This window comes from Salvelinus alpinus, chromosome 27 (genome assembly GCF_045679555.1).
Source record: "Salvelinus alpinus chromosome 27, SLU_Salpinus.1, whole genome shotgun sequence".
Taxonomy (NCBI): domain Eukaryota; kingdom Metazoa; phylum Chordata; class Actinopteri; order Salmoniformes; family Salmonidae; genus Salvelinus; species Salvelinus alpinus.
In genome coordinates this window covers 26,528,268-26,550,599 of record NC_092112.1, presented here as the reverse complement: position 1 = coordinate 26,550,599, position 22,332 = coordinate 26,528,268, and the positions used below count along the sequence as shown (strand labels likewise).

The 22,332-nt window shown below is 37.2% G+C and overlaps 1 protein-coding gene across 41 annotated transcripts in view; it reads right to left on the bottom strand.

Moving 5' to 3' along the window:
• The window catches only part of LOC139556277 (proteoglycan 4-like), a 71,564-nt gene that overhangs the window by 24,709 nt on the left and 24,523 nt on the right, over positions 1 to 22,332 (bottom strand). For 30 of the 41 annotated variants that reach the window (XM_071370057.1, XM_071370048.1, XM_071370054.1 and 27 more), the window contains 19 exons: positions 17,301 to 18,581; positions 15,355 to 15,441; positions 14,848 to 15,120; positions 8,807 to 8,845; positions 8,374 to 8,439; positions 7,565 to 7,597; positions 5,694 to 5,732; positions 5,482 to 5,523; positions 5,129 to 5,173; positions 4,645 to 4,689; positions 4,483 to 4,524; positions 4,203 to 4,259; positions 3,002 to 3,049; positions 1,629 to 1,961; positions 1,285 to 1,332; positions 1,161 to 1,199; positions 911 to 946; positions 785 to 832; positions 652 to 699 (listed from right to left, as the gene is read on the bottom strand). In XM_071370057.1, the coding sequence (XP_071226158.1) occupies positions 652 to 699; positions 785 to 832; positions 911 to 946; positions 1,161 to 1,199; positions 1,285 to 1,332; positions 1,629 to 1,961; positions 3,002 to 3,049; positions 4,203 to 4,259; positions 4,483 to 4,524; positions 4,645 to 4,689; positions 5,129 to 5,173; positions 5,482 to 5,523; positions 5,694 to 5,732; positions 7,565 to 7,597; positions 8,374 to 8,439; positions 8,807 to 8,845; positions 14,848 to 15,120; positions 15,355 to 15,441; positions 17,301 to 18,581 (2,649 nt within the window). Of the gene's footprint in view, positions 1 to 651; positions 700 to 784; positions 833 to 910; positions 947 to 1,160; positions 1,200 to 1,284; positions 1,333 to 1,628; positions 1,962 to 3,001; positions 3,050 to 4,202; positions 4,260 to 4,482; positions 4,525 to 4,644; positions 4,690 to 5,128; positions 5,174 to 5,481; positions 5,524 to 5,693; positions 5,733 to 7,564; positions 7,598 to 8,373; positions 8,440 to 8,806; positions 8,846 to 14,847; positions 15,136 to 15,354; positions 15,442 to 17,300; positions 18,582 to 22,332 lie in introns of all 41 variants that reach the window. The other 11 variants (XM_071370055.1, XM_071370030.1, XM_071370014.1 and 8 more) reach the window with 10 other exon arrangements.

Here is a 22,332-nt window from a genome sequence, read left to right as displayed (position 1 = left end):
TATGCCATCTGTAAATACAAATACAATTGTTAATTAAGAGCCTAGTTGGTTTAGCCAAGGAAAAAGCTAGGAACCTTCCCGCTAGGGATGTTTGGCTGAGATAATGGGTGGGCTGGACATGCCGAGAGATGAGTTCGGATTGGTCTGCCATGTAGCACGCTCCTGTCTATAACAGAAGCTGGTCAGTATGTGTAGGTAATCCTTTCTAATGCTGCTTTTTTCAAAAGATATCACAAAGTGGAATTGAAAAGGTGTTGCTCTCCACTTTCTGGAGGACCGAGTTTTGAAATCAGTGGAATGCCCGGTGGAATTGGAGTATGATGGCTAAGGATATGGAGAAATTTCTGCCGTTTGATTGCAAATATGGAAAGGGAGTTGAAAAGAGAACACAGAAGACTGTTGCATGAAACACCTGTCTCTGGATTACATCTTCAAACTAAGGGCAACCATGGCATCCGTGACAGAGAGGGAGAAACGTCCATCGATGTATACGGGCAAGATTGTCTAGCTAGCAAAATTTTCAGATATTGCATGTTTCTAATTTTGTCAGAAAGTTGTTTTCATTTCAAGTTAAAGTATACTATTAGCTAGCTAACATTAGCTCGCTAGCTAATGTTATGTGTAATATTATTACAACATGCAATAAAGTACCTTTCTTCATTGTGGTAGGTTTTGTCTTTTCTTTGGAGACAACAGCTTCTGGAATGACAACATCATGCTCAATATTTTCCAATAAAAGTCAAGCATGCAGTATGTTATTAATAATGCACTACAAAATCTGTACCTTTCTTTACAACAGCTGGTTTGACCTTCTCTTTGGACACCACAGCGTCTAGAATACAAGGCAAGAGATAATAACTGTATTAAAATACAGAAAGCAATGATGCAGTTCAACTGTACAAATTGTTACCTTGCTTCTTAACCTTTTCTTTAGGGGGTTCTGGCTCTGGAAAAAATACATTATTGACAAAATATCAGTAGAACATCTTATTGATGTGTGTATGCTTTGGTGTAACACTTATAAGCAGCTATATACCTTTACCTTAGGTAACTTCTAACACTGAAACCCTTACTGTTGAGTGCATTTACATAACAGTATATATTCAGTACATGTTTTCAGTTAGTGTGAAGGATGATTTGGTATGTAGAGAGTCTCTTACCCTTCTTTGGGGCAGCTGCCTTGGTCTTTTCCTTTGGAACTGAGGGTTAAGAATAATGTTTTCAGGTCAAACAAGAACAAGTTATGTAAGTGTATCCCTTTGAATCAATACAATATGTTCATACCCTTCTTTATGGTGGCAGCCGTCTGCTTTTCTTTGGGAGCCTGTGGTTCTTCAATGACAAAAAAACGTCTGTTAAGAGTATCCTTTCAAGTACAGTATCAAGGGTCAATAAATCGAAATAGGACATCAGATATGAGCATTCTCATTTACACGGAGAGAACAGAAGATTACTGTTTTCCTCACAAACTATTATGTCTATCTGTGTGGAAAAGCAATATACATACATTTTATTATATTTTATAATATACATTTGATTTGCAAGCACTCTGTCCCTTTAGTGAAAATGACCTTGTAGTTCCAATATTACCAGCTAAGTTAGAGCTTTAGTTCTGAGAGAATAATTACCTTGAGTCCATGAAGCTGGTTGAGTTGCCGGTGCAAGTCCAGGTGCAGGATCTGTTGGTTGAGTTGCTGGTGCAGGTGCTGGTTCAGCTGGTTGAGTAGCTGGTGCAGGTGCTGGTTCAGCTGGTTGAGTAGCTGGTGCAGGTGCTGGTTCAGCTGGTTGAGTAGCTGGTGCAGGTGCTGGTTCAGCTGGTTCAGTAGCTGGTGCAGGTGCTGGTTCAGCTGGTTGAACTGGAGCTGCTGGTTGAGCTGGAGGAGCTTGATAAACTTGATACGCTGGAGGAGCTTGATAAAATGACTGAGTTGGATGAGCTGTTGGAATATGCAGTGGAGATGCTGAAAAAAGTTGTAAATTCGTGTATAATGCAACTTTGGATAAAACATGTGAATCAAACATATTAGCCAATTAAAATGACATCTGATGACAAGGAGAAAAAAGTAGCTGAGGTGTTGAGCAACAAGGGAAAAAACAAGGTGTGTTAAATAAGGTTAAACAGCAGGAAGACAGATCACTTAACTTCCCATTACAGTGTCTTTTCATTGCACACTTGGTAAAATTATAAAAGTAATTCATAAGACAGAATGTATTTTTAAATAATATAGGGCATATTGTTGATATTTATTTAGAAAATGTACAGTATATGTCTACTGTTTGTTTTAAGTTGTAATCACAAGACCTTTTCGGTGAGAAACACCAGGAAACTGCTGGGAAATGCAACTGTAACTAGAGGCACAACTGACACAATAGAACAATAAAGGAACATTGTGCAGAGCAACTTAAAGATGGAGATCTTTAGTATTTTCAAAATGGTTATTGTTAACAATACATCAATGTTTACCAAGCGATAATAATTAGAAACCTATACAAGGACATAAAGACATACAGATGTAGAATCTTAATTTGATCACCCTGTTGCAGGAGAACATTGTTGCATTGCAGGGAAAAACCTGTAGTTAATTGTTTTTTGGTTTAAAAAAGGCTTCTGAAGTTTGCAATTTCCACTTTGAAATTTCAGGCTGGATTTTCACTCATGAAAAATGCACCAACCCTTACAAAAATGTACATGAATTGTAATCTATATAATAATTCCAATTTCCTGTTACTGCAATATTATTTTCCTGCTATAGAACATTGGCTCAAATTAAGATCCTATATCTGTACAGTAAATGGTGTATGTGGAAAAGGCTGTGAAGTAGATAACTCTCAGCCCTAGTAACTAGGGGTCGGAGGTTTTCTTGGTCTGGTTACATGATCAGGATTAACTTCTGGCCATAATTACAACACAGAGCTCTGCAGACATGTCAGACACATTTAAATAGTGTTAATGTTAACAATTAATTACCTAATTGGAAATAATTAAAATAATACCAAATACCTGTCATAGTTGTAGGTGGGAATGGATTGTCTGTGAATATGTGATGCACTGGAAGATAAATGGATTATTTTCAGTCAAGTTTGAGAAGGACATATTATACTGGACATATTATGCTAGACATGTTATACTGAACATATTATACTGGACATATACAGGATATATTACACTGGACATATACAGGATATAAACAGGACATATTATACTGGACATATACAGGAAATATTATACTGGACATATACAGGATATATTATACTGGACATATACAGGATATATTATACTGGACATATACAGGATATAAACAGGACATATTATACTGGACATATACAGGATATATTACACTGGACATATACAGGATATAAACAGGACATATTATACTGGACATATACAGGAAATATTATACTGGACATATACAGGATATATTATACTGGACATATACAGGATATATTATACTGGACATATACAGGATATAAACAGGACATATTATACTGGACATATACAGAACATATTATACTGGACATTTACAAGACATATTGTACTGGACATATACAGGATATATTATGCGAGACATGTTATACTGGACATATTATACAGGACATATTATATTGGACATATACTGGATATATTATACTGGACATATACAGGACATATTATACTGGACATATACAGGATATATTACACTGGACATATACAGGATATATTATACTGGACATATTATACTGGACATATACAGGACATATTACACTGGACATATTATACTGGACATATACAGGACATATTATACTGGACAACAGGACATATACAGGACATATTGTACTAGACATATACAGGACATATTATACTGTACACAAACAGGACATATTATACTGGACATATACAGGACATATTATACTGGAAATATACAGGATATATACAGGACATATTACACTGGACATATACAGGATATGTACAGGACATATTATACTGGACATATACAGGACATATACGGAACATACACACAACATATTATACGTGACATATACAGGATATATTAAGGAATGTATTAAGGATTGTATTATTACTGTAATAGAAGAGTGACATACAGTATACAGAACAACAATTACCACTGATATGAATATGTATGAAGCAAATAATAAAGTTATTATTATTACTATTGTTATACAGTACCTTTAGGAGGTGCTTCATAGCGTTAGTGCATACTTACGATACCAGCCAGGAGGTGATGATGGCCAGTAGACTGGTGTGGGTTGACAGGTGGGAACTACAACATACAACATCACACATTCATACAGAACATGCATGCTATGAAATGTCAATGTATTGAATAATTTGTTGCTTGAAATAGTGTTTCAATGTACATGATAGAAAGACAACATACTCAAAATGTGGTCTGATTCTTGTCTACTGTATGTTCTCTCGTACTGCAATGTGTCCTAAGATGAGACAATGCTATCTGAACGGTACCATGAAGAAGACACATTTACCTGGTGCAGGTGCAGGTACCCCCGCATCTACATGTTGAGAATCTGCAATATGATAAAAAGAGGACAGAAATAAAGACATGAGGTGTTGGACAGACATAACACAAGTCCGGGCACAGACTCTGACTCTTAAAAAAAGCTTTAATTAATGCATGACTGAGTTACCTTTCTTTGTGGACTTCTCCTTCACTTCCTTTTTAAGTCTGAGTTCTAAGGAGGGAAAGGGAATGGCACAGCGGGGTTACATCTGATCGGTGACTTTGAAGTATTTTTCCACCTCAGCCGCTCTAAAGACCTTACTCTCCCAACTAGGAGAACTGAGGAGAAGAGGGTGATCTCCACACATATTTGACTGATTTGAACTAAATAAAACTGGGCAGTTTAAAACCAGACGATTTACTTTCTTTAAGCAGTGAGTGCTATGTCTGTCTTTTCATGAATTGTAAGACACTGAGAAAAGAATACCTTTTATCATTGAGTATTTTGTTCTGTATCCATCAAACTATATAGAAGACTGTACTGTTCTGCACTGTACTGCTCAGGGGCATTGACAAATCATCGAATATATGTTTTATATATCATATCCTTTATACATATATATAGCTAAGTCATTCAACTTGGGCCTGTACTGTTTAAAAGAATACTGTACCTCTCTTTCTGATCGCCTCTTCTAACTCCAATTGCCTTGCAACCTCTGGTTCAATGACATTGTTAGAGGAGTTACAGAGAGATGTTCCACCACACATTCAAAGGGGCAAAGCAATCTTAGAATATTTTTTATTTATTCATTGTTGTATTTTGTTTTATTCAAATAACTTGCAAACAGCATTTCACTTGTGTGTAAATCTGTTCTTCATTTCAAATACAGACAATATAGTAGGCTATTGCATAAGTTCACTGTACTTGCCATTCAACTTAAATAAATATTTCAAAATCTCCTCAAGATGAAACATTTGTCTTTCAGAGATGTGATAATAAGCTGAAAATGAAGATTAGTCCTACCTCTCCTTTTTGTGTTCTCAACTGGCTTGCACATGTCTCGTTCTTTATAATAGAAAAAAATCACATAACAATAATGAATATGTCATTGATGTTCTTCTCATAAATAGAGCAACTAGTACCTTCAGCATGTTTCTGCATTACCTAATATTATGTATTATCAACATTGAAATACACAGTAAATGTACAGAAAATACATCGTTTTCCAATGGTACCTCTCTTAGTTCTCACTGCTGGTTCCTTTTTAGGGGCCTCTGAAAATGAACACAGAATACATGACACAAGGGAACATTATATACACATTCTTACTTAGTGCTGTAGTTGTATGCCAAAGCTGAATGCCAAACTTTTAGAGAACACGTTCAGGAATCATTGGCCAATTTAATAAATGGATCACTAGTCACTTTATTAATGGCACTTTAATAATGTTTACATATCTTACATACCTATCTCATATGTATATACTATATTTTATACCATCTATTGCATCTTACCTATGCCTCTCGGTCATCGCTCATCCATATATTTATATGTACATAATCTTATTCCACCCCTTTAGATTTGTGTGATTAGGAAGTTGTTGTGGAATTGTTAGATTACTTGTTAGATATTACTACACTGTCGGAACTAGAAGCACAAGCATTTCGCTACACTCGCATTAACATCTGCTAACCATGTGTATGTGACCAATAACATTATATTATATTTTGATTTGATTTGAATGTATAGCTGTTTTAAAATAAAACCATATGACAGAAAAATTACTGAAAATGTCAAATGTTTGAGAATTGCAATAGCTAAGATTATAATTGGCATAATCATACTGTACAGCTAACTACTTCTGACAAATGTGGCTAAGCGGTGAAGCGGATAAACCATCAAGAATCTACAATTCAATCTCTGTTTCATCTTTAATTTTAAAAAGATTTCTGATCAACCTGAAGAGAATTAAAGATCCTCTACCACTTTAAAGATGAACAGCTTTGCACTAAGATTGACTTGGTTCATCAAACCTCTCTAGTCTCTAAGCTACTTTCAAAGCTACATTCAAAGCAACATGAAATATCAGCTTTACAACACATACTCTTCCGATCAGGAGTGGCCTTTTTAGCTGTGGATGAGGAAATGGTTATGGTCAAACAAGTCATAAAGTTGTATATGTAAATGTATATTATTAGTTCATTTTAAAATACTCTCAGACTCATCTAATATGAAATTGTTACAGTCCAGTGTTCATTTTGATTGCCTAAACCTTTTCTCTTACACCATGCTTGAGACACTACAAAGTCAACAACTCAGAGTGCATACTGTATCATGCAATGCTCATGTCATGTGCATATCTAGCATATAGCTATCAAATAGAAAACACATTGACACATTGTATAGAGATGTATAGATGTAGGATACATACTCTATATCAGGTGCATTCAATTCTTACCCTACGAGGTCTGAAGCCTGCTCGTTTTCTGTTCTACCTGATAATTAAATTAATTGCACCCACCTGGTGTCTCAGGTCTAAATAAGTCTCTGATTAGAGAGGAACAATGAATGCAGTGGAACTGGCTTCTAGGTCCAGAGTTGCGTTTGAGGGCTCTATATCTGTTACCAATGTAGATTTGCCCATTTTCAAACAGCAGGGGCCAGTATTATGCCTATTGAGGCAAGGTTCAATAATGCCATGCTCTCTAAGGTTTCCACATGCTCCCAGTTACAAACATGGTAATACACAAAAGCACACTTTATCTGAAAACTTCCACTGAGCATTTTCTCCAAAATTGCAATTAAGATGTTTATGTTAATAGAAAAGCTGCTTCTATAAATATACAGCAGGCAAAAAAGTGAGATCATCATCACTGGCACAGCAGTATACATGGATTACCACAGTTTACGGTACTTTCTATATGGTGCAGTTACACATTAAGAGTGCCTTAGTGCTGTTTAGGGCCTGTTAAGGGCTTTTCATTCCTCTACTTCTACATAAGCTCTTACTTCAACAGCAACCAACACCCTCCTTGGGGAGCATGAAGCGATGCACTACTGTGCTGCTATTCCTAACCACATGAAGGATAAAGTGACTCTAACATACCTTGCTTGGCTACTTTCCTCTTGACATGTTTAGCTACATATGACACAGATATATACCAGCAATTAGAGAAACGCACCCTAATGCATGGCTTATCTAAACCTCTCCACTAGATGGCGACTTTGAGAAGCAAAACCAAAGAAACGCAAACCATAAGTCAAAATTGAGTTACTGGGGAGTTACTCACTACTGAACTTTTATTAACCTATGTTTGGTAGAAACACTGCAAACCTGCAGCACATATGGGTCAAGTTGTAGCAATGGACTTTGAATTACTTGATAGTTAGTATGTCTACAACAACATTTAAGCCATAAATGAAACTTATAACACTGATATCATTAAACCAAAGTTTTAAGTGTTGCCAATAGCCCAATAAGTCAGAAGCAGAAAAAGGTGTTAAGTCTACTACACGTAGGCATCCTCTCAAAGTCATAAGACACTTTTATGACAGCCAGTTCTACATCCAAGGCTATATCCCCCCCCCCCCCCCCCCCTTAAAAGATTTAGATGCACTATTGTAAAGTGGCTGTTCCACTGGATGTCATTAGGTGAATGCACCAATTTGTAAGTCGCTCTGGATAAGAGCGTCTGCTAAATGACTTAAATGTAAATGTAAATGTAATATTAAGCAGAAAGAATCACTCCAATAGTTGTCCTATACAAATACATTTGACCCATAGGGGAACACAGCCCTACTCACAGAAATAAGGCCAGCCAAAAGTATGGTAAAGATATGAAGAGGTTAGTAATGAACAGCTCTCACTTCTCCACAACCATGCATGATATTGATCTATTAGTGGTATATCAATACCTTTTTCCTCCGCTGGCTCACTTTCAGGCTCTTTTGGTTTTGATGAATGCATACAAGGGCACACTACTGTAAAATGGAATGCACAGCTTTAAGCTTTACGATAGATCTTTGTATTTACATGTCACTATTTATTCGTTTCTCTTTTTCAATGATATTCAGATGCAGGGGTGCAACTTTGGTTTTAGAAGTGGGGGAACATAATATATATATATTTTTTAATAAACACTCCAAACAGCCTACCCGACCGCTTGGAGGCATCCGCATGGTCCTAAAGCACACCATTGCCTCATTTTGTATCACATTCCAATGATAAAACTGGGGGGGGGGGAACAAAAATGACATTTCAGAATGTGGGGGGGGACATGTCCCCCCCTGTCCCCAGTGAAAGTTGCGCCCCTGTTCAGATCAATAACCGACAAGGCTACTGATATACCTTGATGTGCAGGAGTAGCAGCTTGCTGGACCTTTACCTCTGAAAAAGAAATTGATTCACTGATCAATACAAATAAATATGTAAACAGCCAAATGGTCTGGTATACTAAACCCTCTTCTAAATAATCAATCAACATAAATGTAAGATGGAGCTCTTTTCCTTTGATGTCATACACATATATCCTCATAAAAGACCTGTAGTGACATGCTTCAATAGCAGGGGGGAGAAAAGTTAGGTGAATAACAAACAAAGAATATAATTAATTCTTCAACCAAGAGGGTGATTTTTCTACTCAGAAAATCAATATTCAACCAAAAAGGGGATTTTCTGAACTAACAATACGCATGTTTCCTTCATTAAAAGTCAGATCTCTTGTACTGTAGCGTTAACATTATGCATTCATAAATAAAAAAAGGTTACGACTGGAATTAATTTGAAAAGTGGCAAGTGTAAGTTACAGGATGCAAATATGACAGCTTTATTAGAAATCTGGATTGCTTGAATTTGTCAGAATTAATGTGACACATTTTGATTAAACAGTAACCTTTCACTTGAGAGATGGGATCTTCACAGCAAACCTATGCAGCTGAATCTAGCATCCAATGACAAAGTTGCAAATAACAGAAAAATAATGGTGGTTGCCATAGTGCTTGAGGCCATAATCAGTGGGGAAATATAATATAAGGATACCACAATACTTCCAATTTGTGTAAATCAAAAGATCATGCTGCAGAAATCAAATTTGAAGCTGCTTCTCTGATGCTTTCGGGGACATTGAGACTGATCTCATTTGAAAGCTTTTAGCCAAAAATGCTAATTCCTTCCTTGATTCTATTCAGCCCTGCGGTCAAGTACATGATCTGTGTTATTAAACAATTATTCCTTTATCTTATTTTTTTCTGTTTGTATTGTATAAGCTGATAAAACAAAGCATTTCTCTTTATCCTGATTGAAATCATCAGGGATTCCAAGAGAAATATATTTCAAAAGATGGAGGTTTAATTGTTTCAGTCTTGTCCTCCTTTTGCAGTTTGAACACGAATGCTGGAGAAAAAATGTCAACATGTAAAGCATGCTTTAGGGCTGTAGGACAAAACAGGACAGTAAAACTAGAAGACCATGATGTCACGATCAGCTCCCTTTCTGGATCCGTTCTGGAATATATCACTGATCGATCCATTAGTAAATATATCACTGATCCATTAGTAAATATAAAAATATAGAGTAAATAGATATATGAATATATAGTGTAGTTTCCCATTCTATCAAATTAAAATATATGTTATTACTCATACTGTAGTCTGAACAGTGTTCTTCTTTCTCAGCCAGATGCAAACACAAAATAACATATACAATAGATGCTCAGTTGTTGGACACTTTTCAGCTTGAGGAGAGACAAAGATTTTGCAAGACATGACAAAAAGAAACAGTTGTCAACCAATCCTGTTCCGAGGCTTAAGGTCAAACCGCGTCACGAGACTGAAGAATAATCTGTTCCACAGACTTTAACATAATACTTTTTGGTGTGGCAAGGTGTCCTCAGATTCTGAAGAGAATTAATAACTCCTACAGTACACTGTAAGTGGGCAGCTGCACTTAGTGTACAAGAGTATTGAAGAGTATTGCCAACAGGAGTGATTGATTTACAGAGGGGTTCGAAATTATTGACATATTTTGTGCAAAAACAATGAGAAATGATGTTACTTTATACTAATGCAATTCCTCAGAGAAAAATATTTTGTTTAATAAGTAATGCTTTTTTGTCTCAAAAAGGTAGGGGTCAGAATTATACTGTAGGTGTCTCTGTGTTCAATACCTCACCTTATGAGGACAACGGCACGGAGCCTTTTCTAAAATGTTTTATGAGTTGGAGAACACATTGGGAGGGATCTTCTGCTGTGAAATATGGTGTTGGATCTTTGGTGTTATCGGGGTATTTTGCCTCCACTGGTCCCTTGTTAAATGACAGGGCAATGAGATGGCCACTGGATGGCCATAAACAATGACTGGTAATGTTGCATAGTTTTGGAAAGGTCTGGAACTCACATTTCTGGTTAAAAATAGCTTTAAATTGCTGAGGTCTAATCACTTTGAGGACACAAGCTCAAGTACAAATATTATGAAAATATGAAAAATCTAATATAATTTTTTTTACTATTCAAGAAAAGTGGGGCAATATGGCTTGACATACCTGAAATGATTTTTAAATATAGTAACATTTAAATTATAAATAACATTAAGATTTCACCTTTCTTATAAATGGAAAATAAATATGATCATTCTTAGTGACGTACAATATTGGCAAGATTTCATACACAAACAACAGAGAATTTATTAAGATCAAAAGCATCATGAACTTTAGCCAGTACCAGGATATTTTAAGAAAAAACCTGGTTGCCTCTGCCAAGAGGCTGAAACTTTGCTGCAGGTGGATCTTCCAGCAAGACAATAATCACATAAAAATCCACAAAGAAATGGTTAATTGGCCACAAAATCTACATTTTTCAATGGCCATCTCAGTCTCCAGACTGTGGTTTGAGTTGAAGAGGTCAGTCCATTAGTGCAGACGAAAGGATATCAAGGATCTGGAAAGATTCTGTATGGAGGAATGGTCTTAGAGTCCTCCCAATGTGTTCTCCAACTCATTAAACATTTTAGAAAAAGGCTCAGTGCTGTTATCCTTGCAAGGTCAGGTATTTAAAGCTATTGAAAACAGGGTTGTCAATCCTTTTGACCCCTACTTCTGAGAAAAAATAATTACTCGTTAAACCACATCTCTTTCTCTGAGCAATTGTATTAATTTAACATAATTTAATTTCCCATTTTTGCACACAACATAGCTCAACATTTGAATAATTTATTTTATACATTACAGTCATTTTTGTTAATCTTTATCAAGGGTGTCAATCATTTCAGCCCTGATCTAAATGATCTAAATGTATACATGCATGGAAGCTAAGTCCATCTCTACAAAGTCCATGTTGGCATGAGCTATATGAAAATGGACAGTAAATCCACATCAGTGTTATGATGTCATGTTTCTAAGACATCAGCAGGAGCAAAGGGGAGTGGTTCCTCTCAGGCTAGCCTACAGGAAGTTCCTGTTAGATTCAGAACCTAGACTCCCATCTAGTGCATCATGGGGGAAATAGGGCATGAGTTCCCAGCCTTTTTCTACTCTCCAAATTAACATGAAAAAATTACAAGGGACCCCAATTAAAATGTTATCTTGCCTCGCTATGTGATTATATTTACAAAATTCCAGTCTACCCCAGGTTTCCTCAACACATAATAATGAAATCCATGTGTATTCTAACAGTGTAAAATACCCTTCGTTGACTTGATTGCATATATTGTACCTATGCAAAGCACATTTTAAAATTATAGATTTTCTCAAGGGACCACGTTTCAATAGCAGCCACGTTTGGGAAATGCTGACATAGTGTATTTCTGTGTTTGTGCTTCACTGACAATAACAAATACTGTGGTGGTATGGATAATTTTCTATGGCTTATAAATTATGCAAATGTTTCTAAACTAAAAATATCTTTAACAATTGCTAGAATTTGGCACTTACACATCCTACTTGACTTGATCATTCAAAATAGCTTGAGAGGCAATACCATTGACCTTAAATATAATGAAAGTCATGCCATCAGATCATCATCTAGTAGCATGCAACAAGTGTTTGCCTCAAAGGCCATCATTACTCTGAATCTCTCTCATACTATTGATCCTGTTTTGCCTTTGCATCCTGTAGGGACTGTGACTGTGCAGACTGCGTCCTCTTCCTCTCCCACAGGAGGATTGGCTCCTATACAATCCTGTGGATTTGTCTCCAGCCTCTATGGTGTGTACATCTAGACCTCAGAGCCCACTACAGCCCTAAGCCTTGTGGGAGCTACACTGTCATTTAGAGACCTTGGGACTATAAGGTTCTATTTGACAAGACGTCACAAAACAGTTCTAAGATCTGGGATGTGAAAAATACAAATGATTTCAAAACCATACATTTTGCAGATAGAACCTTATAGTCCCAAGTCCTTGATTATTCATAACATAGGCTCTCGTTTCTTTTGCAATTGCTTAGATTTTTTTCACCACTTTTTCAAAAGAATAGCCACCACTTAAGCTCTTTATGGTAAAAACAAATACATACAGGAGCCTTAGAGCATGTTTAAGGTGCATTGGAAACATACCACAATTGACTAATAACTATCAAGTAGTTTACTGATTTCGGGTGTCAGACACCAGAAAAATATATCAGTTTACTCATCCAGAGCTAAGCTTTAGCAACGTTGCTAGTTCTCCATGGGATATTGTGTATTTGTCATTTTAGGGAACTATCGCTTTAACAACTGTGTGATAAAAATGTATTTATAAATTTGATGATGTGATTAGAAAGAAGGAAAGGTATTCTCTTTATTACATCATTAAATGTCTGTACTTTTCTATTGAAATATAAATAATTGTAACATTCTGTACCAGATAGAATCTTATGGCTGAACCCAGATTTCAGAACCATAAGGTTCTATCTGTGTTTGCACCCCCCTAAAAAAAACAAATTTACAAATGTCTAAGAATTTTGATACTCTGCACTTGAGGTACCTTTAAGGTGAGGACCTTAATGTTTTATGAAAGAAGAATTCACTACAATACAGTTTAAAGATCTGGGATGTGGAAAAGTTAATGCTCAATGTCTCAGAACTATGCTTTGCTCAGATAGATCCTTGTAGTCCCAAGGTCACAATTTCCAATTGCACTTCTGTATGCTACACTGGGGCATTATCTTACGTAAGATAGCACGTCAATTCCGCCTGCAGTGACGCTATCTAACGTAAAACAATGACTCTGGGGTAATCTGGGTATATTTTTTTGCTCTTAAAACCCACAGGAATCTACATACTTTGCCACAATGGCAGTTATTTCAACTTCTATCACGTCACATTTCCCTACCATTGCAGATTAGATCATTCACAGCATGTCTCCAAACGTAAACACAATTGACAATGGCAATTCCAAGACATTGAGGATGGAATGGTATCTTGACCGTGTGATGAGTTAAATAAAGGTTCAATAAAAAGAAAGAAATCCAATAAAAATGAGTGTCCTGAATGTTAAAACAGAATACAACAAATATGTTATAGTAGTTGTGGATGCTTCAGCTGTTCTGTTGAAATGTGACCATGACCATTCTGTATAACGCACAATATCACTGGAGGGGAAAACATGTGCCAAGCCTCTTAGAGTAAACATGGCACATCAAGCAGCAATAACATTCCTTTGATCACAACTCAGCCATATAAAAATGATTATATTTTTTATCTACCAGAGCAGATAATAAGGAATTTCAAGCTGAGGTACCTCAACGGAATGCATACATACTGTACATAGCTTTGATATAATTCTGACAAATGTTTGATTCACGTATTTGTAAGGGGATGATTTTTTTGTCATATTTTCATTAGCCTATTAGAATGATGTTGACCTTTAGCTTTCGTGGTGAACTAAAGCTGAAAGGGTAAAGAGATAAACTCCAAAACCAGACCATTGTTATTGAACATTCTCTATGGTACACTCTTAGAAAAAAAGGTTCCAGAAGGGTTCTTTGGCTGTCCCCATAGGATAACCCTTTTGGGTTCCATGGAAAACCCTCCGTGGAAAGGTTCTACCTGGAACCAAATAGGTTCTACCTGGAACCAAAAATGGTTCTTCAAAGGGTTCTCCTATGGGGACAGCCAAGGAACTCTAGATAGCAACTTTTTTCTAAGAGTATAGTGAGTGGCACAGTCTGAGACAGTCTCATGCAGACATGCCAGCCACCGAGACATATACTTAATATTGATAAAAAGGAACAGATGGGAAAATGAGTAATGGAGAAGACGGAGAGAGATCAAAGAATTAGCCTAAGGCCTTCCTCTCCTCTCCCACCTCCCTGCTCCTCATACTCTACTCTCTCTCTCCTTATCCTTACCATACCTCACCCACATCCATTCAAACACTCAGACTGTGTCTTGCATCGTCCCACTCTTTTTATTTACCTTTGACTGCAGGTTCTACCTCCTCCTTGGGCTCAGCTACCTCATCTTCCTCCTTCTCGGCTTCAGGCAATGCTGCTACCACCACCTCCTCGAGTCCATGCTCTGGTGCTACCTCCTCCTCCTCTTCCTTGGTATCAGTGATGGGTTCTACCTCCTCCTTGGATTCGGGCTCTGCTGTCTCTTCCTCCACTACTTCTTCTTTCAAAGCTTCCTCTATTGTCAGCTCTGGTTCAGCAGATGGTTCCTCAGTCTCCTCCTCCTCTTCTGGTGCTTCTGGAGGGATGATCTCTGTGAATATACTCACAGCTGCAACTGAATAGCTTTGCTAGGTTTCAATGCATCAATGAGGAACCTAACTTTGCATTAGGGGATATTACCCAGCTATTGTAAGGGTCATGCTGACTTTCAATGGATTAATTTGGTACTAACATCAGTATGTTACACAACATTTGGTACCCATTTGAACTCTAAGAGTGAGAGAAGCATGGCATGATGGGTAGTTTTCACCTTGGATCTCTTCTGTCTTTTCCTCTACTTCAGTCTCTTTAGCCTCTTCAGAAAGCGGGGTTATTGTTTCTTCAACAGGTGGCGTTACTGTAATGCATGCAATTAGTTATATCATAAAATCAAATGTTGGCAGCATATTTTGAAAGCATATTGATCGGATGAATGGCATCTTTTGCCATTAAAATAATGAGAGCTTCAATATGAACAGACTTACCGTTGAGCGCTGGTACATTGAACGATAACGTTTAAGTTTAGCCAATTATATTTTACGTTTTAGTAGACACTCTTATTCAGAGCGACTTAGTGAGTGCATACATTTCATAATATGTGTCTCCACACTCGTCCCCCATGGGAATTGAACCCACAACCCTGGCGTTGCAAGCACCATGCTCTATTAACTGAGCCACACAAAACCTGTAAATTCTCTGTAAAGTATTTACATAACAAATTCAAGATTCAACAGATTTACAAAGATGGCAGAAATTAAATATCTTTAATCAAGCCGGCACCATTAGTAATCTACTGATGCGATGGTACTACTAACTATTAAACTATTACTAACTATCAAAGCAAGGCTATGGTGACATATTAGTGAAAGCTGTGCATGTGGTGAGTAAGTATGGTATACAAATATGATATAAGATGACGAATGATAAATGCATTTCAATATAATTTTTAAAAAACAGTGGCAATACTATTGTTTCTACAACACTTCCTACATAAACCGCCACTACTTCAACTGCTAATGGAAAAAAATGGACTGTAGCCAAAAATGGACTGTGAGAAATCACAAGCCCTTGACCGACCTCCCGGAGGATATAACTAGCTACAGGAGCTTGATGAGTGGCAAGTTCACACATGAAAACTGCCTCTGGTACCCCCTGCCTTACAGAGGTACTGGGCTGGCAACCCTACAGAGCAACAGCAGATGCTACCTTCTGATCTACCCAGTATGAATACGGGGATCTCCCTCACAACCCCAGAACATGCATGGCCACACACACCTCCTCGCCTGATTTCATCAATATTCATGTCTAGGTTGGTCCGTTGCCAAACCTAACCAGTGTATCATCTGGAAATAAGACCAACATTATTCTAAACCAAGTCATTTTTCTAAACTAGAACATTAAACAATGTGTGTCATGAAAACATTCATGTCTTATCACTTTTCCTGGTTTGTTGTGGAGGCACCATACTGGATAAAATTCCATCCACACAGGCCTTGCTACAGAGGGACAACAACTTCTATCACCCCGTAACCACCATCTTCTTTGTACTGGAGTGTCATTGAAAAGTGTAATTTCATTGTGTATTGAGGAACAGAAGTATTTACTGTGTCTACCTGGGCCACTCTGGTTGACAATTACATAACCAATATACAAATCAAGTGTACTATTACATCACTCTATTCATGCGTCTTCCATCCTTCCATCATTGGGCTTCCTTACATACTGTACTGTATATTATTTGTGTCAAACATCATCATTTATGCCATTAAGAATATCCTGGGCAGTCCTAAGGTAATAATTCCTACTGAATGTATCAATATGATTTAAGGCCTTGTTACAAGGAACAATACATACTGTATTAAGTAAATCACCAACCATCACTCATGGGTAAAAAAGGTATCTTTGTGATGCTGTATAATGTGACTCCGAGAAAGCTTTAGTTTCAAGGCAGATTGTTCTATTATGGATCTGCAAAAAGTGTAGACTATTCAGACTCATTTGATCTCTTATCTATACTGTATATCAGATTTGAGTGCAGTATAAATAATTAATTGTAAAATCAATAACGTACCCTATGAAACATACAGCTAGTTTTAATTCTGACCAGTTAGTTGATAATGTATGAATGTTATTACCTTCTCATGGACAGTACTACACAGGTATGAGGGTTATGCATGATGATGAAACATCAGAGGAATGAAAGTTACTGGTCAATACCTGTCAAAAGAAGGTCATCAATGCCATCATCATCATCCTCTTCTTCATCCTTGGATAGATCATCTTCCTCAGGAGCAGAACTATCAAAGGCTCCTGGTGTGATGCCATCATCTTCATCGGCGTCATCATCTTTGCAGTTCACTTCAGTTGCATCCTTCCCCTCATCATCATCATCTGCTGTGTCATCAGAAATGTCTGTGACATCACTAACAGTCTCACCTGAATCCTCCATTGTTTTGTCAACGTCATCAACGATGGCACCACTGTCCTCACTGACAATGTCATCATCAGTGTCCTCTAAACTATCTGTAGAGTCATCAGTTGTATCCTCAGCTAATGTGTCTGAGATATCAATATCCTCACTATCAGCAAGATTGACCTTGATATCATCATCGTCATCATCGTTATCTTCTAGGTCAATGGGTTTACCATCATCATCATCGTTGTTGTCATTTGCAGTAGAAGCAGGAGCATCCTCTGTGACTTCAACACTGGCATCATTAGTTTCATCCTCTTCATTATGGTCATCATCAGTGGAAGCAACAGCAGTATCACTGGCATCCTCATCTGTAATTGCTTCAGTTTCAGCTTCAGCTGTGGTGTCATCCTCCTCTCTGTCCTCATCTCCAGCAGATGCTTCTGTCACTGTGTCATCAACATCAATCAGAATGGGAGCCTCATACTCTTCTTCATCATCATCATCATCCGTCTCAGCAGTGACTTCAGCAGCAGCTTCATCCTCACCATCATCTCCCTCCTCCTCAGCCACCTCATCCGCTGCAACAGCCTCTTCTTCCTCCTCCTCATCATCTTCTTCATCCTCAGCAGTAGCAGCCCCTTCCTCATCATCATCAGCAGCCTCTTCCTCCTCAAGATCATCAGCCTCCGCAGCAGCCTCTTCATCATCATCTCCAACATCCTTATCGTCATCATCCTCTTCTTCAGCCACTGCAGCAGGCTGTTCTTCATCTGCCTCACCATCATCATCATCATCATCATCATCATCCTCATCTATCTCAACCTCAGCTGCTGCTTCCTCGTCCTCTTCTTCCTCTTCTTCATATTCTTCCTCATCCTCATCATCAGCTTCTTCTTCATCCTCGTCTTCTTCATCCTCATCTTCTTCCCCTTCAACCTCATGCTCATTCTCCTCTTCTTCTTCATCCTCATCCTCATCATAATCTTCCACTTCTTCCTCATCCTCCTCATCCTCCTCTTCATCTTCTTCTTCGTCCTCTACTTTAGCAACTGGTTCTTTTTCCTCTGCAAACATCCCTGCAACTACAGAATGAACTGTGTATCTTAACATGGTGAGAAAACCTTGAATGAAAAGTGACATTCAGTGCACTGGGCCATAACCAAAGAGACCCATAATGTATTGAGAGTTTTCAAGACAACACACTGCACAATATCTTTATTGTGTACTCATAATGCTTACACCTGACATGCTGCTCTCTGCTCACCTAAACCACATACATCTAGTGGTGTGTATGTATACTACCATGATCATTATTCCATACCATCGATATGTCGATATGTCCAACATAATGCTTTCTCTATATTACGTTGCAGCATGTGGTATAAACATAATGACAGTGCTCCATGATGCAAGACACCACAAAGACAAACTCACACAGGTTGACTTGTTTGAGGAGAATTATAGGTTAAAAATTGTCAATCCACAAAGAGTCTGTCAGTGAAGAGTTGTTATTTTCTGTGGTAGTGAAACAGAGACGCGTAGTACCAACAATCTCCCCTTTAAGAATCCTCTCATTCTCTCATGGTTATGATGATGCTGGGTATGAACAGCAATTCAAAACCATTAAAACCCCAGACCGAAAAGAAGACGGAACCGAACAAAACAAAATAATACCTTCAAGACAACAACTCACACTTACTGTATAAACAGTATGCACATGGAAACACATGCTAGAAGATGCAGTACTGGTAAATTCATGTCCATATAAATTACGTCTGTTCTTAATTAAAGGTCAAATTCAGCCGTTTTCATCTGAATATCAAATCATTTCTGACTAACAATTTAGTACCTTACTGGGATTGTTTTCAAGTAAAATGGTAAAAAAAAGAAAAAAACATTTTCTTCTTAGCAAAATGCAATTTCTCAAGCAAGAATTTAGCTAGGAGTGTCTGGGAGTGTTCAGAGAGAATGGCCTAATTGTAGAGGCTAATGGGAGGGATGTGTCACCTGAAAACGATCTGTTATTGGCAGAGAGGGAAAACTCTCTTTGTTATTGGTCTATTAACTTATACCGCCTGGTATAAAAAATTCCTACTCAGCCAAACAAGCTGACATTTCAGGCAGTCTACTCAAACAGCTCTTACACTAGGGGCTCTATTTTTGGCTGGCTTTAAGGTGGTGCTAGTGTCAAATGCACGTTAGTTTGCTATTTTGTCATGTAAAAACTGGCTTGACTGGCATTTCAAGCCTGCCTAGTCAAGCCTGTTGATAAAGGGTTTGACTACTGAGACCGCTTGGAAATCAAGGGTTTGACTCCTGAGACCACTTGGAAATAAATCTTAATCACCAAAGTTTTATGAAAATATTAAGTTTGAGAGGAGCAAATAGTGAGGTGACATTCCCTTTTTATCTATGCATTGTAAGCAGGCCCACATTATTTTAGCCATGCAGGTCCCTTGTTTAGGCTACAAAGTCCATGCCCATCATGAAATGAGAGATGAGAACCTCTGTACCGGTGAATCTCGTATTTAGAAGTTATTTTCCTGTGACAATTGATTGTTTTCTGTTTCATATGTTCAAAACCCAAGCCCTCTCTTACCCTAGGCCCAACGAAGGCTGGTTCAACAGCAATGCCTGTCTTTTTCATCCAGGCATCTTTATGATATAATTACCTTTTACATTTATTTATTTATTGTTGTTGTTGTTAAAACATTGTCAAAACATTTAATCTTATTACAACTTATTGGAATTATTCACCTTCCTGGTTTTATGGTGACAACTCCGTGGCACACCTGCAATGCAACTCCTGTAGATGTGTGAATATGATCTGATCTGTAAGATGGTTCTGATTATGTTCAGAAAACATATTTGGTCACCGTATAAGATAAGTCTACATTTTGTTATTTAGTTTCTGTAAGTCATTTGCCAAATTATAACGGACTAACATTGGAATTGCTGTTGATTCCAAGGCAATACATAAATGACCGTAAATACACAACTTGAAGCACCCATATATTTCGCCATGGAGCACATTCTGATTGGCCAGTGAGGGGCCAAGACTCAACATACCAACAACTTGTTTATTCATCAAAACCCAGCCCTTTCACGCCAAGGCCAGCAAGTGCACCAATAATTGTAATAGTGAAAATAGCAAAATTATTTCTGACACACCTCTGAACCTATAGCGCTACCACCTGGGCTTAGATTTACCATTGTGTTAGGTTTGTTAAAATAGAGCCCCTAGATTTACCATTGTGTTAGGTTTGTTAAAATAGAGCCCCTAGATTTGCCATTGTGTTAGGTTTGTTAAAATAGAGCCCTTAGATTTACCATTGTGTTAGGTTTTTTTAAATAGAGCCCTTAGATTTACCATTGTGTTAGGTTTGTTAAAATAGAGCCCCTAGATTTACCATTGTGTTAGGTTTGTTAAAATAGAGCCCCTAGATTTGCCATTGTGTTAGGTTTGTTAAAATAGAGCCCTTAGATTTACCATTGTGTTAGGTTTTTTAAAATAGAGCCCTTAGATTTACCATTGTGTTAGGTTTGTTAAAATAGAGCCCTTAGATTTACCATTGTGTTAGGTTTTTTAAAATAGAGCCCTTAGATTTACCATTGTGTTGGATTTGTTAAAATAGAGCCCTAGATTTACCATTGTGTTGGATTTGTTAAAATAGAGCCCTTAGATTTACCATTGTGTTAGGTTTGTTAAAATAGAGCCCTAGATTTACCATTGTGTTGGATTTGTTAAAATAGAGCACTTAGATTTACCATTGTGTTAGGTTTGTTAAAATAGAGCCCTTACATTTACCATTGTGTTAGGTTTGTTAAAATAGAGCCCATACATTTACTATTGTGTTGGATTTGTTAAAATAGAGCCCTAGATTTACCATTGTGTTAGGTTTGTTAAAATAGAGCCCTTAGATTTACCATTGTGTTAGGTTTGTTAAAATAGAGCCCTTAGATTTACCATTGTGTTAGGTTTGTTAAAATAGAGCCCTTAGATTTACCATTGTGTTAGGTTTGTTAAAATAGAGCCCTTACATTTACCATTGTGTTGGATTTGTTAAAATAGAGCCCTAGATTTACCATTGTGTTAGGTTTGTTAAAATAGAGCCCTTAGATTTACCATTGTGTTAGGTTTGTTAAAATAGAGCCCTTAGATTTACCATTGTGTTAGGTTTGTTAAAATAGAGCCCTTAGATTTACCATTGTGTTGGATTTGTTAAAATAGAGCCCTTAGATTTACCATTGTGTTAGGTTTGTTAAAATAGAGCCCTTAGATTTACCATTGTGTTAGGTTTGTTAAAATAGAGCCCTTAGATTTACCATTGTGTTAGGTTTGTTAAAATAGAGCACTAGAAGTGCATTATCATAATTGTCATTATTTTACAGTATCATTTCAACCTCATGGTGTGGAAATATATATAAAACACAGAAAAATCAAGTTTTTGTCTGAACTGCCCCTTTAAGAGTATTTGTACCATAGTACTACCAAATAATAAGTCAGACTGAGATAAACTGTAATGGTCTATTTATAACTGCAAACAACTATGACATTTGAAATTCGAATTCACTGAAATTAATGGTACTATTAGATTTTATCCTACTACAATATCAACAACCAGAAGACGTGTAATGACCATGTATTACAGCGATCAATAATTAAGGTAAATAGACCAGTTGTCTGTAGTAGCTTCTGGGAGTATAATTACGGTGTCTGGGAACAAATTGAGCAAGTAATCACACACAGGTATAGGCTAGTAATATCACATTATATAGCAATTCATGACAGCAGAACACACATTTGCTATAAATTACTCTGGCAACAGTGCA